General features: G+C 33.5%; 1 protein-coding gene across 1 annotated transcript in view; it reads right to left on the reverse strand.

The window, feature by feature from the left end:
• Window positions 1-16,583, reverse strand: part of CtsK1 (C1 family peptidase 26-29-p) — a 55,606-nt gene that overhangs the window by 32,709 nt on the left and 6,314 nt on the right. Inside the window, exons 4-7 of the mRNA XM_069820505.1 lie at window positions 12,843-12,947; window positions 8,590-8,749; window positions 2,519-2,711; window positions 1,758-1,978 (exon numbers count right to left, since the gene is read on the reverse strand). Coding sequence (XP_069676606.1) covers window positions 1,758-1,978; window positions 2,519-2,711; window positions 8,590-8,749; window positions 12,843-12,947 — 679 coding nt within the window. The remainder of the gene's footprint in view (window positions 1-1,757; window positions 1,979-2,518; window positions 2,712-8,589; window positions 8,750-12,842; window positions 12,948-16,583) is intronic.

Consider the following 16,583-nt stretch of genomic DNA (forward strand, 5'->3'; position numbering starts at 1 on the left):
TGGAGTCTGACAATATAACTGCATTATTAAATTTATTGATGTGGCACTTTGAAAAATGTTATTCAACTAATAGAAGTCTGTAAGTAGAGTTTACACTTTTAACTTTATAAATATTCCATATTAATGTGGTCATTAAAATTAATTTCAATCTAGAAACTTCACTAGGCCTATACAAAAAGACTATAGGCCTAACTGAATCTGTCGCAGCTAAAGGGCATTATGTCAGTTTTTGAAAACTTTTCAGGAGAGAGAGAAACTTTTATAGCCAGCCATCTCCAATAGATCTTTGTACATATACAAATTAGGCCTACGCATTCAGTGTCATAGAGAAGTAACAGATAATATATTTGGGACAGTGATGAAATACATAGAATTATCTGCATTTTATAAATAAGTTAATAAATAGTTTATAAAAATGTGATTATTACTTTTAGCTCCGAAATTGATATTTAGTGGTTAAAAAACTTGAAATTCAACATGACATTGTCTTTATTAACTGAAACATGTTTTCCGAAAATGAATTAGTTTCAGAAGGCAACAATTTATATTATTTAGTAATATAGTAAAATTTAATGTTCAAGCACAAAATAAATTTTAAATTTTTAATATTAATAGTTGACAATAATGGTTTTACATTTATAAAATGTCACGAATCTTTGGTGCGGGGTAATTAAAAGGGCGTAAGTCAGAAATTGGTAGTTTTGAATTATAAACTCCACACTACTACTACAGCAAAGTAACTTCTTCAGATGGTATAAAGGGTATACATTGATCCTCTTCCATAATGATGAAGAGTGTCAGATTTCCAGCTCATCGTAATTACATTGGTGCTCATTTTTGCTTTTGCTCTACTGAAAACTTGAAATTTATGAATTACTCCCCTTTTTACCGCGCACCATAGATATCCTTAATAAATATAACGAAAATAATATTAAAATCTGTCTGCGGATGTGTTTTCACATTTGTATAGTGAACATAGGCCTAGTGACAGGATTGTACTTATATTCGAGGCAGAACGTGATGATAATGCGTAACTTTCCTACTTACATTCTGTAATTAATTACTAGTTTATAATAATGATTTTAATCATATTTTGTCATATGCATTATCAATTTCTTATCTTATAACACAGACCTATTGAGATATGTTAGAAGTAGGCCTATGTTTTATAACATTAAGATCATATTCTATTTATGTTTGAATTATAAAGCAACACTGCTTCAGCGTAAGATTATATTTGTTTATTTTATGCTATTTTAAATGTTGTGGGGACTTTTTGGTAGGTCTACCACCTACACAATGAAACATTCAATGACTGAATTCAAATAAACAAATATATGAAGTATAGCCTACGTACTTAAGAGTAAATTGCAAGTCTTTAAATGCAGTTTGCGCGCTTGTAGTTGCATTACGATCGAACGTGCGTGTCGCGGAGGGTTAATATTAATCTACGCTTTAAAAAGCAAGAAATAACGTACAAAATAATGTAAAAATACAATACACGTAATGATACAACATATGAATATAGCTGACACTCTCCTTATCAATGAGTTGTTTAGAAAGTAAGATGGCTTCCTAGCAACGAGTTTTCTCGGATTGCTCCAGTTTCTCATAACATGAAACTTCACCATTTTTATTGTAACATTACTTGTAGAAACTATCTAGCTTTGCTTGTCAGGTACATAGCACTTCCACAGGAACGAGTTCTATGAACTATGATCTGGTAACAGATAGAAAATGAAAGAAATACGAGATACCTTTAACTGGAGTCACAGCACCATAAATTCTCCAGTCCAAATCATCAGGAATTTGGTCCATGATTGCGTCAAGATTGGTATAAGGAAATGGAGAACCTCCATTGTACCCGTCAGTGTATTGCTTCCCCCTCAGAGCTTTCAGTTCGAGCTCTGTCCGGTCCGCCAAATGGTTCACGTCCAGAGTGAATCCTAATCTAGCACGATTCTTAGAATGGATGAACCTGTAGGCAAACACAAATAAGCAACAGATCATTTATGGGTAAAAATATAAACCCTTGCAGACACTGGCACGAAAATTCGTGTGTGTTAAATATTTTTGCACTTCATTTCTTTTCTGTTTTCGTACATAAAAATATTGCATTTTTAGACATTTGTTGTTGTTCTCAAGCGCGCACACATGCACACAACCCCCCCCCCAACCCCCCCCCCCGCGTGCCTGGGCTAGAGGTATCAAGCAATAAAAAGGAATAAAAAAACCCCGACTTAACCATGAGAGTAATTAACTGAAAATTTGTTTTAATGTTATATAAAACTCTCCAAGTGTTTTGTAACATTTGAGGCGTTATGTGGTCAATCACTAATCTGATACGTTGTCTCAATTGTAACAAACTTTGGATTGGATGTTGTTGATGCACAAAGTCCTTTATAAAACCCCAGTTGAAGAAATCGGTATTAGTTCGTTCATGTAAGCATCTTATTATGATTGAAACATGCCTTAATGAAAATTGAAGTTTTTAGAATTGTTTGCATTATATACTTACCTCAAATTCTGTCGGAAAATTTCTTTTCTCTTTGTGTGTTCCAAATTGCTGGCGTAGTCCTTGCTGTGTCTTTTTCGGAAGTGATCAAATGCGGTTTCTACATGTTCGTCATAATTATGAATGAACTCCTTCATAGGGTTAAATGTGTAAATATGTCTGTCTCCTGGACCTGGGAAGCTGGTGCATGTCAAATCTAGAAATAATCCAACAAAACTGACTTTATTCATCTTATATCATTTCATAATTAAAGTCCAGACTTACAGGGGCTAAAATTTAATATTTTTAAACAGAATAGTTTATGGGTCATTTTGATGTCTCAAGTTAAAATAATAAAAATTGAGGTATGTTGTTCCTTAACTTGCAAAATTAACTACGTAAAGATTCAATTTTTGGTCCTACAGAATTTATCTGTTATGGTAACAATGGTTATTACAAGAGAAAAATTCGCTCTGACACCAGGGATCGAGCCCGGGCCCCAGCCACCAAGTCACTCAATTGAGTGTGCTCCTTGTATAATGGCAGTTGACTTAATATATCCGCAGTGCTTGGGAAAAGTGGCATAAGTCAGTTTTCACAAACCTTTTTTGATAATTTATTGACAACTTACACTGGTTTATGTCGATTTGATTTTTTTCTGTATGAATTATTGTAATGGGAGGAATACCTACGTATTTTTTTCCAAGCTAGCAGATGTTCCGTAAGTTGTCAATAGATTATCAAAAAAGGTTTGTGGAAACTGACTTGTGTCACTTTTCCCGAGCATTACAGATATGTCAACATATTATATGAGGCGTTCAGAGCTAAAGTGGATCAAGTCACAAATTTTCATAAATTGAGTTTAATGCATTTTCTGATTATCTGAAGTTGGATCTTTTCCGAGCAGTCAGGTCTTAATTCCAAGCATTCGCCGTTATGTCACACCAGTCAGTTTCGGCTCAGATTATTTGTTCACGATGTTCTGAGCCATAGTGGATTAAGTCACCAAAGCGTTGCATCAATTAACATCACAATTTTATATATCTAGAATTTGAGAATGGAGCAATAAAATTATTCTTAGTCAAATTAGATAATCCACTAGAGCAAGTAAACTTTAAGTCCTATTATCTCAAAACCACGTCACATAGACTTCATCCACTTTAACTCTGAACACCTCGTAGCCTATGTCGAACATGGAGTAAGGCCACAAATGGGAAAAACACTAGAGGAAGGAATTCGATCCAGTGCTGTGGATTGAACTTCGGCGTAGCTCAGCGGTCAGAACATTTGTACATAAAACCCAGGACCCGGGTTGGATCCCTGGTGCCAGAGCGAATTTTTCTCTTCTAATAACCATTATAAAAGTAAGTTTCTTATAAATTTTTAAACACAAGTATTTGACTTTGAGAAACTGTACTTCCCTGTTTTCTATATTATTACAAGATCAATTTAAAAAAGTTGTCACTGCGAACACAGAAATGGAATGTTCTCTTTATCATTTTGCTTTTGTTTGTCAAATACTTATAATATAAAATGTCATTACTTTATGTTTTTCATTTTTATTGTATTCTTTAATATTTACAGAAAATGTTTAATAAATAACTGGAATTTTTCAGGTTTCACATGTTTTAATATTGTCCCCGAGTCTGCCTCAACTCTGTTACTAGTCAAAACAGCTAGAAATAATGTGCTAGATGGTGCTAGCATCTGTAGAAGAAAGGTCTGATCCTTAGTATATATTCAAGATGGTTGCAAGCTGTGTACAACAGAAACTGTGTTCTTTGCCGGACTTGATATCCAAAATTGTGGTGAGTACCTATTTTAATTAAATCTCAACTCTGTTATAAATACTATTTGCTCATAATTAAGTACTATTGTATAATTGTTATACAGTGTTGTTAGAATGGAGTTATCTTTGAAAACAGACTTTGATTTCAGCAATATTTTATGAACATATTTCTCAACTCTGTTACTCAGTACTAAATTGCCAAAATATACTTGTTATATAAATTGTACTAAAATAAATAAACAAAGTTACAGTTACTGTATATGGACTAATATACAACAGTGAAGCATGATTTCACTAAAAGTTAAAAATATATATACAGTAATTGTGGCTTAAGAATAAGATACATTTATTAAAATTAAATTGTTTTATGAAATTATACACGACTCCATCAATTAGGTGATTTAAAAACAATATAGAGTATAAAATAACTGCTGACCCATTTATACCCGAAGCAACATTTTCTGAAGTCAAATTCGATAGAAAATCTGAAAAAGTACAAGTCTCCAGATATCGATCAAATTTCAGCAGAATTAATACAAGAGGGTGGAAGTGCATTATAAGCTTGTACTTGCTATTTGGGAAAAGGAAATTGTACCAGAGCAAATGAAAGAGTCCATAATTTATTGTACCTATTTCTAAAAAGGGGATAAGACTAACTGTAGTAACTTTCGAGTAACATCTCTTCTGTTGATGTTGTACAAAATTTTGTCCAACATTCTTTTGAGAAGTTTAACTCCGTATGTAGATGAAATTATTGGGGATCATCAGTGTGGTTTTAGGCGTAATAGATCGACTATTGATCAGATTTTTAGTATTCGACAGATATTGGAGAAAAAATGAGAGTATAAGCACTGCCATCGTGATCTAGACCAGGCCGTAATGCAGGTTGTGTGACGTCATTCGATGAGTCGGGCTTTTCTATTTGAGTATACGGAGCTGAGAGAAAGATATTACTTTATAGCGTGTCGGCGCTCAATTTTATTTAGTGTAATGTGTGTATAAGACCCCTTCACACTTCTTATTGCATAATATGTTGCAGAAATAATTACAAAACTGTGTTATTTTAATGTGAACGGAGTTTTACATGGTAACATAACCTGGTTGCATCAACATTTTAAGTTTGGAATGGAAGCTATTTTGAGATTTAATAAAGAAGAATTATTTATATTGTGATTTTAATTTAGCACGTCTACCTTCCTTACTTGTAGGTACGAAATTTACCACAGTCCCTCCTATGAAATTAGTGTATGTACAGTTGTGTGTTAATCTGGTAGGTTAGATAAATACAATTCATTACAACCCAGTAAAGTAGGGAACAAATAAATAATACAATTACATTTTTATTCAATGTAATATGTGCATAAGTTCCATTTATGTGTTGCATAATGTGGCAGGAATAATAAATAAAACTGTGTTATTTTTATGTGAAGAGAATTTACCATGTTAACATAACCTATCTGCGTCAACATTTTAGGCTTAAGTTGAGAACGAAAACGGTTTTGAGATTTAATAAAGAAGAATATATTTTTAGGATAAACTTCAGAACACGGTTACCGTCCTTACTTATAGGTAGAAAATTCACCACAGTCCCTCATATGAAATGTACATACGTTATATTACTTAGTAGCGCTGAGGTATAGTTCCGGTAATTTCTGAACTGAAAACAGTTGAATTTATTTTTTGTGGAGATGCATTTGATCCTATAAGCAAGGCATATTAAAATCCTGAATGAACCGAACTAATTTGTATATGCAAGATGTATGAATATGAAGGGAACTACCTCAGCGCTAGTTTAGCCCTAGTAACATATTAAACTAATCAGACTTCAGACTGGAGTACCGTCTGAAACGAATAAATACAATTGAAGTGTAGACAAATTGCATTTATAAGTTATACGTAGCGTTATGCTTAATTATAATGCATAATTGCGAATATGGAAATAAGGCAAGTACTGATAGAATAAACATAACCTATAACTTCAACACATTAAAATATGCGTGTGATGCAACTGAAAATTGTTGAAACGTGCATAAATGAATGTGCAAGAATTTCGTAATGAAGCATGAGTGCTTTATTTCAACTAATTACAATTCTAGATACTGTAACAGTAATGAAAACTATAGGGTATAATTTTTCGTAATATACTATATGTATCTCGTTTTTAGTTCAAATTGTGTATATTATCAAACGTCGTATTATTTACTCGTATAATGTAGGTTATTCACAAATAAAAAGGGCGCAATAATTTAAATTTAATAAGACAAATACGTTAAACTAACAATAATGGATTAGACAAGAGTAACATCGGTAACGCTGCACTTCGGCCCAATCACAACTTACTTTACATGCCAGTCAGTGTTTCACTTTCACGTATATATTATTACACATATTTAGCCTACTGTTTATAAGACCAAAATTTCACTTAACCACATAAGGGCGCAATATTTAATCGAAATAAAGGCGGGTATTACACATACGAACTTTGCCTGCAACAACGTAATTTTCACACCAAAAATAATATTATACCTTAAATTGCAAGTAAATTGTGTCTCAAGTGTCTCACAATCACTGTTTAAAATTTTACTAACGCAATTACACTGCATTTCAGAGAAATATGTTATTCTTCATGCACTGCAACTAATTCATATGGTTGAAAGACCGCCTTTTGCGATCAGCTGTTAAGCGAGTCACGTGGTCTGCCTTACGGCCTGTATTAGATCATGATGGCAGTGGTATAAGGGTACAGTAGCATCAGTTATTCAAAGATTTCAAAAAAACATATGACTCGGTTAAGAGAGAAGTTTTATATAACATTCTTATTAAATTTAGTATTCCCGAGAAACTAGTTCGATTAATTAAAATGTGTCTCAGTGAAACTTAAAGCAGAGTCTAGTCGCTCTAGAATATGCCATTAGGAAAGTTCAGGATAACAGACAGGGTTTGGAATTGAACAGGTTACATCAGCTTCTTGTCTATGCGGATGACGTGAATGTGTTAGGAGAAAATCCATAAACTATTAGGGAAAACACGGAAATTTTACTTAAAGCAAGTAAAGCGATAGGTTTGGAAGTAAATCCCGAAGAGACAAAGTATATGATTATGTCTCGTGACCAGAATATTGTATGAAATGGAAATATAAAAACTGGAGATTTATCCTTCGAAGAGGTGGAAAAATTCAAATATCTTGGAGCAACAATAACAAATATAAATGACACTCGGGAGAAAATTAAAAGCAGAATAAATATGGGAAATGAGTGTTATTATTCGGTTCAGAAGCTCTTATCATCCAGTCTGCTGTCCAAAAATCTGAAAGTTAGAATTTATAAAACAGTTATATTACCGGTTGTTCTGTATGGTTGTGAAACTTGGATTCACACTTTGAGAGAGGAACAGAGATTAAGGGTGTCTGAGAATAAGGTTCTTATGAAAATATTTGAGACTAAAAGGGATGAAGTTACAGGAGAATGGAGAAAGTTACAAAACTCAGAACTGCACACATTGTATTCTTCACCTGACATAATTAAAAACATTAAATCCACACTTTTGAGATGGACAGGGCATGTAGCATGTATGGGTGAATCCAGAAATGCATATAGAGTGTTAGTTGGGAGGTAGGAGGGAAAAAGACCTTTGGGGAGGCCAAGACGTATAATATTAAAATGGATTTGAGAGAGGTAGGACATGATGATAGAGACTGGATTAATCTTGCACAGGATAGGGACTGATGGTGGGCTTATGTGAAGGCGGCAATGAACCTGCAGGTTCCTTAAAAGCCATTTGTAAGTATACGAGTATAAAATAAGATAACAGAGTTGAGGGAAAAGCTGTCACTGATGAAAAGAAACATTCCTTATAAACACACATTTTTTAAATGAGGAAAACCTGAGCAACATGAGGAAAGTTTAGATATTGTTATATAAGATGATTACAAACAAAAATTTATTTCGTAAAAAAAGTTTTCAATTTTTGTAAATGGTAAAATGTATACGTTTATAAACATAAACGCCATGCCACCACCCATTTTAGATGTCACTCTTGTCATTTAGTATTTTCCCTTTGTACCATTAACGGTCTTCAAAGCTCCTAACTGCTATGTACAAATCAGTGCACACTTTACAAGACGACTTTTGGCTCAGTTCTCTAATATTGCATTTGAAGTTTTGTGAACCAGGCTTCAAGACTGTCCTAATGGATACCACATTCATTCAACTGTACTTTGTGTCATACTTAACTTACAATTCCTATAAATCCGAGCTTTATCCATAATTTAACTAAGTATTATCACTTTTAAGCAAGAAACACTTACTGCTGTCAACTTTGAACACAACTGGATCAGGCTTCTTGAAAGCAAACCAATCGTACTCCAGGTAGTAGTGGTCATAATGAGAACCCAGCAAAGAGTTGTAACCCTTCATTTCGTATCGAACTGGGATGGCGATTTTTACACCAGGATCATTTGCAGACTTCTGAAAACAGACAAATGTCAGGTGTATCAGTTTTGCATACCTGAATTCAAATTCTCAGATGATCACGATCTATTTTGTGGTGGAGAAATATTGTTTAGGGATATTTTGATTGGTTGTCCTGTTTATTTACTTTCAGACTATCAACACACCAACATATTATTCAAAACGATAAAATGTCACTTCTTAAAATTCCAATTAAAACCTTTATCTTCACATCATAATCAGACAAAACAAAGTTTTAGGAGTTGAGAGGATAGGAAATAGAGCTTACACGGTCTGAATTTCTTAAACCAAGTTGTTGTTGTTGTTTGGTCAACTATCTGAAGACAGGTTTGAACCTCACAAACGACACCAATAAGGCATCACTCATGAGGCAACTAAGTCAATAGATAATGGGGTATGGTGGCCAGTTCCTTTCCCCCTCCACTCCATATATAGCTAACTAGATACATATTACACAAATCAGACGTCAAATATATACAAACAATTTTTCTTCCTCTGACACATGTCATCAAGCGAGATGTACTGTCTAATAATAGATCTTAAACCACTACTACTAATTCCACAATTTGGGACATCTGGCTGACATCTATGGCTGACCACTAGGATACAGAATACAAAGCAGAGGTTAAATTAAAAATAAAATACAATATGATTTGCGGAGAGAATACAAAACAATGATAAATTTAAAGATAAAGTACAATTTGATTTCGGAGAAACATGAGGTGATCATAATCATCAGATTTTCTCTTACATCTCGAACTTGTCTGCAAAAATAGACATTATTTTCACAACGAAGGAAAATAAAAGAAATTTTTAGTATTATTGTATAAAGACATACTTTATTGGCCAATGTAATTAGTTCGCTACAGAAGTGTGATTATTGTTATCTTATTTTACATTGCCGATGTTGAAAGCATTGATTTATGATTACTTCGTACTTTTCAGACCTATGTATTTCTTCTGAAATAAATACTGTGTTACACTTTCTTTGAGGAATGATGACACACACATTAAGTTTCTGTTTGTGATGGATTAGAGATTGTTTGCATCTTAAAATTGATGTTGAAAGCACTGACTTATTTTTATTTCGTAATTTTCTGAGCTATTTATTCATTCATTCTGGTGTAGTTAAGGTCATCAGGCCTTCTCTTCCACACCACCAGAAATACAAATATGGTAATAGAAATAAAAAGAAAAATCACAAAATGATAGCAGTTCTGCATTACAATTTCTTTCAAAAATGATTTCACGCTGAAGTTCTTGTTTACAGTGGATTAGAGATTATCTGCACTGTAATTTAGAAATCTATAACTCTAAATAATATCTTCTCTTAATTATGTTACTTAAATTTACTGAAAAAGGGGGGGGGGAGGAATATCAGCTGACAGCAAAGAGTGAAATAATAAAAATGTAAATTTAGTTCTGAACAAGATATTTCACTCAACAGCAATAGCAAATTATATCATTTAAACATTTAAAAGATGGTATCAGATTTTGTCTTGTGTTGATGAAATTTAAGCAAAAGAACATGTGCACAAAAAGAAAACAGGTTACCTGTATGAAGGTAATTGGCACCAGGAACACTGTCCATGTGTTATGAATAGGGGGCAGATTTATATACACTAAAAAGCAGCAAAATATGTATGCACTTAAAAACCAAGATATATGCATTAAAAATAACAAAATATACACTGTTAAAATAGAAAAAACCTACTTCATTTTAAGAAATCTATTATTTTTAATGATTTTTCCGTTACACTAAGAATATTGAGACCTGTCAGTTATGAAAGTTGTGTAACTTTCAACTCACTGCTTTAGCAGTACATTTTGGAACATTTTTTGTTAAGCATCGTTGAAAAAAATTAATTAAAAATTAATCATTTTCTTGCGACTAACTTAAGCTGTTCTAAAATACAAAGCACTCCACAAACTGTCAAAGTTTCTTCGACTTGTCATCATAATAAAATTAAATATTCTGATTTGATTTAATGTGTGATCTGGTTAAAAGAAATATCCCTTTGCCACTTTGAAATCAAAAATTTTTGTGCACCATACACCAAAATGTATCATAAACAAATATTACATTAGAAAAGTAAGCTAAATAACGCTTATGGGTTCATACCCCATTTATAGAGGAAATCCTCTCTTCTCTAATGACCAACAATTCAACAAAAATCCTATTACTATGATGTTATACGGTCATTTAAACATTAAATGCTCGCTTCTGAAAACCTGCAAGAAATGCTGTATCACATTTTGCCTTAGAGAAAGAGTTCATGGAAGAAACAATGCAAGAAACACAAAACCAAAATATCAATAACATAGTCTTTACAAGTTACCATTACATTTTATCTTTTGAGATTGCTCAGGCTCTTGTAAGGCATGCATGGTCATGTCTAAACAATTCATTCATGGGAATTCATTGAAACTTCTCTGGTAAAAGTAGCTGGAAAAATGTTCGTAATACCTACATCATTTTAAAATTAAACAGTCCAAGCATAGTAGATTAATAGTAAATTAATATGAACGCAACACCTATACTCAAGTTGGGACTCAAACTTATAACTCTTCAGACCAAGAGACAGCGACATTCTGTGCATCTACAGCTTGTGCCATAAGAACTATGTGGATTCTAAACATATTTCTATCGAGTTTTGTGAACACTGTATGCATATGAAGAGACAATAATTAGGATAGTGTATGATATGTATGCCTTTTTCAAATTGGTTATTAGGTGATCAATCTTTAAATTTAGCATGAAACTTTCACATATATTTTTCTACTGATGTCTATTTTTTGGGAACCCATATTTCCAAGAGGGATACCTACACATTGCGGAATTGCTGGAAATGAAACTGCTGATTTTCTTGCCAAAAAGGCTCCAATTTAATTCAGAATGTAAATAAAAGCCTACCTTTTCAATCCATGAAAAGATTAATTAAAAACAAATATAAAATCAAGCAAAACCACGCACTATGTAACAAAGACAAAGATAAAAAATGGAACATTTTAATTTAAAAAAAAAAAAAAAAAACAAACAAACAAATTATTCTGGAAATCCCACGTAAAACTGCAGTAGCAAAATTCAAACTGCTTACGGAACATGATTATTTGGCCAAACACTAGCATGAAATAGGAATTTACATGAATCCAAATTGTTCTCTATGCCACAAAGAAGAAGAAATGACTGCAGAACATCTACAAACCTGTGAAGTTATACCTGTTGGATCCACCACAGAGAAATATTGGAAAACAAGAGTGCTAATGGCTTCGTTGCCAAAGCCCAGATTTGGATAACAACAACAACATATTTCCAAGAGAGAAATCCGCTTTGTTAAAAGTGAAGGAATTAAAGAAAAACCTCCCATGCATTAAATTATGGCTTCGTCCACAGAAACAACGAAAATGGAAAAATTGTTATATATTTAAATGTGAGCATTCACAATTTATTAACAAGAAGCTTTCCAGAGCCAGGGAACAGGAACGTGAAAGTTGGCGAAGTTTTTCAACCTTGCTGTTGTTTCCAATCACAGCCTACTAGATTCTATCTGTTGCCAATATAAAGTTATTTGGTTATCGTATATTTGGTAGCAAGGAGGTTGCAGCATAATTTCTTCTTCATACATCCTTTGTAACTAACTGATAAATTCAGTAGAATCATTTCAATATATGTTACGTGTGAATGTGACCAAATTGCCACATGAATTGACTTCTTAAATATCCTGTGTCATAAATTTTGAAGTTGGTTAATCTGTGTTCATGTTGGGTGGCCTTTACTCATGAGAGAACGCCATTGGTCAATTATATACAAATAACATCAGAATGCATAATATCGACTTTATATATCGTGACATACATATAGATGTGCATAGACATTTTGGTTCTCGATTTATTGCAAATAAAAAATTTTTACATTCACGTCCTCCGCTTCCTGTCCTCATTCCTGGTTTATTGTGGACATAAAAGCAAAAATATGAAGTTCATTTCTTACAGCAAAATTCCAAACACACATAAAATTTAATCTGAAATGGATCTGCAATGTAATAAAAGGTCTTAGCATAATAAAGAAACACAGAGAGATAAAAATTACCTTGTACCGAATCCACATTGTGTATTTGTTGACCTTGGCTCCTTTTGTGTCCACCAAACGCCATTTTTCGCAATTCAGGCCATTTATTGGTTCTGTACCAATCAACTACAGCACAAAATTAAAATAAGAACATTAGCATGAAATTTAATTACTTATATCACAAAGTAATATCTTACAACTTACATGAAGAGGAAATCACCAATTTTAAACGTAGTTTTCATAATATTTAACGATACTGCATCTTTCAGAATGCAAGCTTGCTTTGACATAAGAAATGAATACTAACTTGGCAGCTTCACAAACTTCACAAATTCATTTTCTGAGGTCTAGCAATCAATCTGTATATATTATTTCTGGTGTGTGTGCTCCCCCCCCCCCCCACCTTCGATAGAACAGAAATTGGGTAAACTTAGCTTTATCCAGATAAAATGCGCGTTATCCAAGAAGTATGGGTATAGCTGGAATAAAAAGGAACTGTTTAGTTTTACTTTGATAATTTGTGGTTTACTGAACCCAATTTGCCTATAAACAAATATTTAGCAGAAACGAGATACATTTTATTATATTTTATGCTCGGCCATGCCGAAATGTAGTAATTATACACCTGGTAGCAGTCCTTTAATGCATGTCATTAAAGTACACCTATTCATTAAAGTTCAGGTTTTCGATTATTCTCGGATATGCAATCGAAAGACAACTAGGGAAACGTCACAGAGACTGGAAATCCAATATTGTCGCAGAAGGTTATGTTCTGTTACTATAATAATTAGCGTTAATTGTAAATAATATTCAAATAAATTCAATTTGTCATCTCGTTTTTCAATGTCGAATTCAATTTCAAGGTTATATCAAGATTAATATTTATCTTACTCTCTAGATTATATCAAGGTCGTCGACATTTGTTTCCCGGAAAAAATCAATACTTTCGCGTCTGCGCACATCTCACAATTTATGAGGTAGGCTATTGCACTCACTCACATAACAATAACATGAATACTTATGAATAATTTCAAGTTAGAAATATGGTCGAGCATAAAAAGTCGTATGAAACTTGCCTATAATGGTAATTAAGATGCTTGTATGAAAATTATGAAACTCGCTTGTGCTCGTTTCATAAACATCCTCGCATCTTAATTACTACCATTATAGGCTCGTTGCATAATGTACTATTATCATGCTTATTTCTATTCTACAAATTATAAAAGTACCTTGTAATAGAAAATAGGCAATATTAAAACAATAATTAGAAGAGAAATTAAGAATCAGTTTATTATTTTGTTTTTTCGATCCAATGTCATATACTGACTTTGCATCATTCACTCAAGCATCCTCATTTGTACGCAAGGCACCAAAGCTGCAGTTCTTTTTGCGTTTGGTGCACCATGAGAGGTGAACTATACTTGTTTTTTTGAAAGATGGGACATGACAGTTTAGTAGCCGAACTTGGAACTACAGTGCTATGTTACCAATATGGACTACCATGCTGCCAGCTGATGGAAGGTATCAACTGACGTTACGATGGCTGACGTTAAAACATTCACTGACAATTGACGCAAAGATAAGAAAACAACACAAAAATCGACAGAGAATCAAAGACAAAACGTACCAATGCTAACACTGTGTACACAATAAATGTCGCCAGGAGAGCTATTAAGCACTCGCCATGTGGGAACGGTAAGTTTGGCAACTCAATTGTTGTTACCATAGCAACAGGCCTACCACGCTATGTGACATTCAGTTGTTTTTCCAATTGCAACGCTCCTGTCATGTCCCATCTTTCAAAAAAACAAGTATAAAACTGTTGCAAGCAAAGAACAGACTTCTGATAATTCCGTAACTCCTATTTTTGAACTCCCTCCTGATTGCTGTCCACTTTGAACAGCCAATAAAAATGAATTTGTCACTTGTCTTTCGAGCATCACAAGGCAAGTGAAGATAAAAATTGGAGATTTATCCTTCGAAGAGGTGGAAAAATTCAAATATCTCGGAGCAACAGTAACAAATATAAAAGACACTCGGGAGGAAATTAAATGCAGAATAAATATGGGAAATGCCTGTTATTATTCGGTTGAGAAGCTTTTGCTATCTAGTCTGCTCTCAAAAAATCTGAAAGTTAGAATTTATAAAACAGTTACATTACTGAGTGTTCTGTATGGTTGTGAAACTTGGATTCTCACTTTGAGAGAGGAACAGAGATTAAGGATGTTTGAGAATAAGGTTCTTAGGAAAATATTTGTGCCTAAGAGGGATGAAGTTACAGGAGAATTGACAAAGTTACACAATGCAGAACTGTACACATTGTATTCTTCACCTGACATAATAAGGAACATTAAATCCAGATGTTTGAGATGGGCAAGGCATGTACCACGTATAGGCAAATCCAGAAATGCATATAGAGTGTTAGTTGGGAGACCGGAGGAGAAAAGACCTTTGGGGAGGCCAAGACGCAGGTGGGAGGATAATATTAAAATGGATTTGAGGGACGTGGGATATGATGGTAGAGAGTGGATTAATCTTGCACAGGGTAGGGACCGATGACAGGCTTATGTGAGGGCGGCGATGAACCTTAAAAGCTTGCTACATAAATTCCTAGCTCAGTGTTAACACTGGTTGCATTCAGCCTGGACAACACTACCTCTGTTATTAATTTCTGATGAGTGGCAGTAGCTGTGAGGGGCTGAACTACTGGATTCCAAAATGTCCGCTGTTTTTACAAAGAACCACACTCTTGTTCCTTCGCTGAATAAGCGGAAAATGGCGATCACTGTTACAGTGAAGTTTGAATCGCTGTCAGTCAGCAAGGTGTTCAATGTTTTTACTGTCTTAGCACTGTCCTTCCATGCTGCAAAGTAATGTCCGCATACTATCTGTTTCTGAGAAAGGGCAAGGATATACTGCTTACTACAATATACTGTGCTCTGACCCTGTTCCTTCCAAGAGTAAAGTAAGCAAAGAAAATAATATTGATGTATGATCATCACTGGCAAGCTGACAAAAATCAATAACTTAGGAATTACACATCTTATCAACTATTTTTAAAAGTGTGATCCAGTTGTGATGTGACATAGAGATGAGTTTATTCATTACTTCATTATTCTTACTTCCAATGTTTACATTTCATCACAGTAATGTCAATAATAATAATAATAATAATAATAATAATAATAATAATAATAATAATAATAATAATAACAATAATAATAATAATACTTACTTACAAATGGCTTTTAAGGAACCCGAAGGTTCATTGCCGCCCTCACATAAGCCCGCCATCAGTCCCTATCCTGTGCAAGATTAATCCAGTCCCTATCATCATATCCCACCTCCCTCAAATCTATTTTAATATTATCCTCCCATCTACGTCTCGGCCTCCCCAAAGGTCTTTTTCCCTCCGGTCTCCCGACTAACACTCTATATGCATTCCTGGAATAATAATAATAATAATAATAATAATAATAATTATTATTATTATTATTATTATTATTATTATTTTTTTTATGTATGATATTCTCTATCTAGAATTCTATACTCCCCCCCCACCCCATCAGAAATCTTAAGGGGAGAGGATGGTATTTTTCAAAACTTTTTTTCCTATTTGGTTTAAAATATTAATTATTTGTATGTAGACAGCTCATAGCTGTGGCAACTCAACCAAATAAAAATATTTTGAAAAAAAAAAAAAAAATATTTTGGGGCCCAAATTTGAAAAAAGTATACCCAATGCAGGATTGTACTAAAACC

Source organism: Periplaneta americana, chromosome 3 (genome assembly GCF_040183065.1).
Source record: "Periplaneta americana isolate PAMFEO1 chromosome 3, P.americana_PAMFEO1_priV1, whole genome shotgun sequence".
Taxonomy (NCBI): Eukaryota; Metazoa; Arthropoda; class Insecta; order Blattodea; family Blattidae; genus Periplaneta; species Periplaneta americana.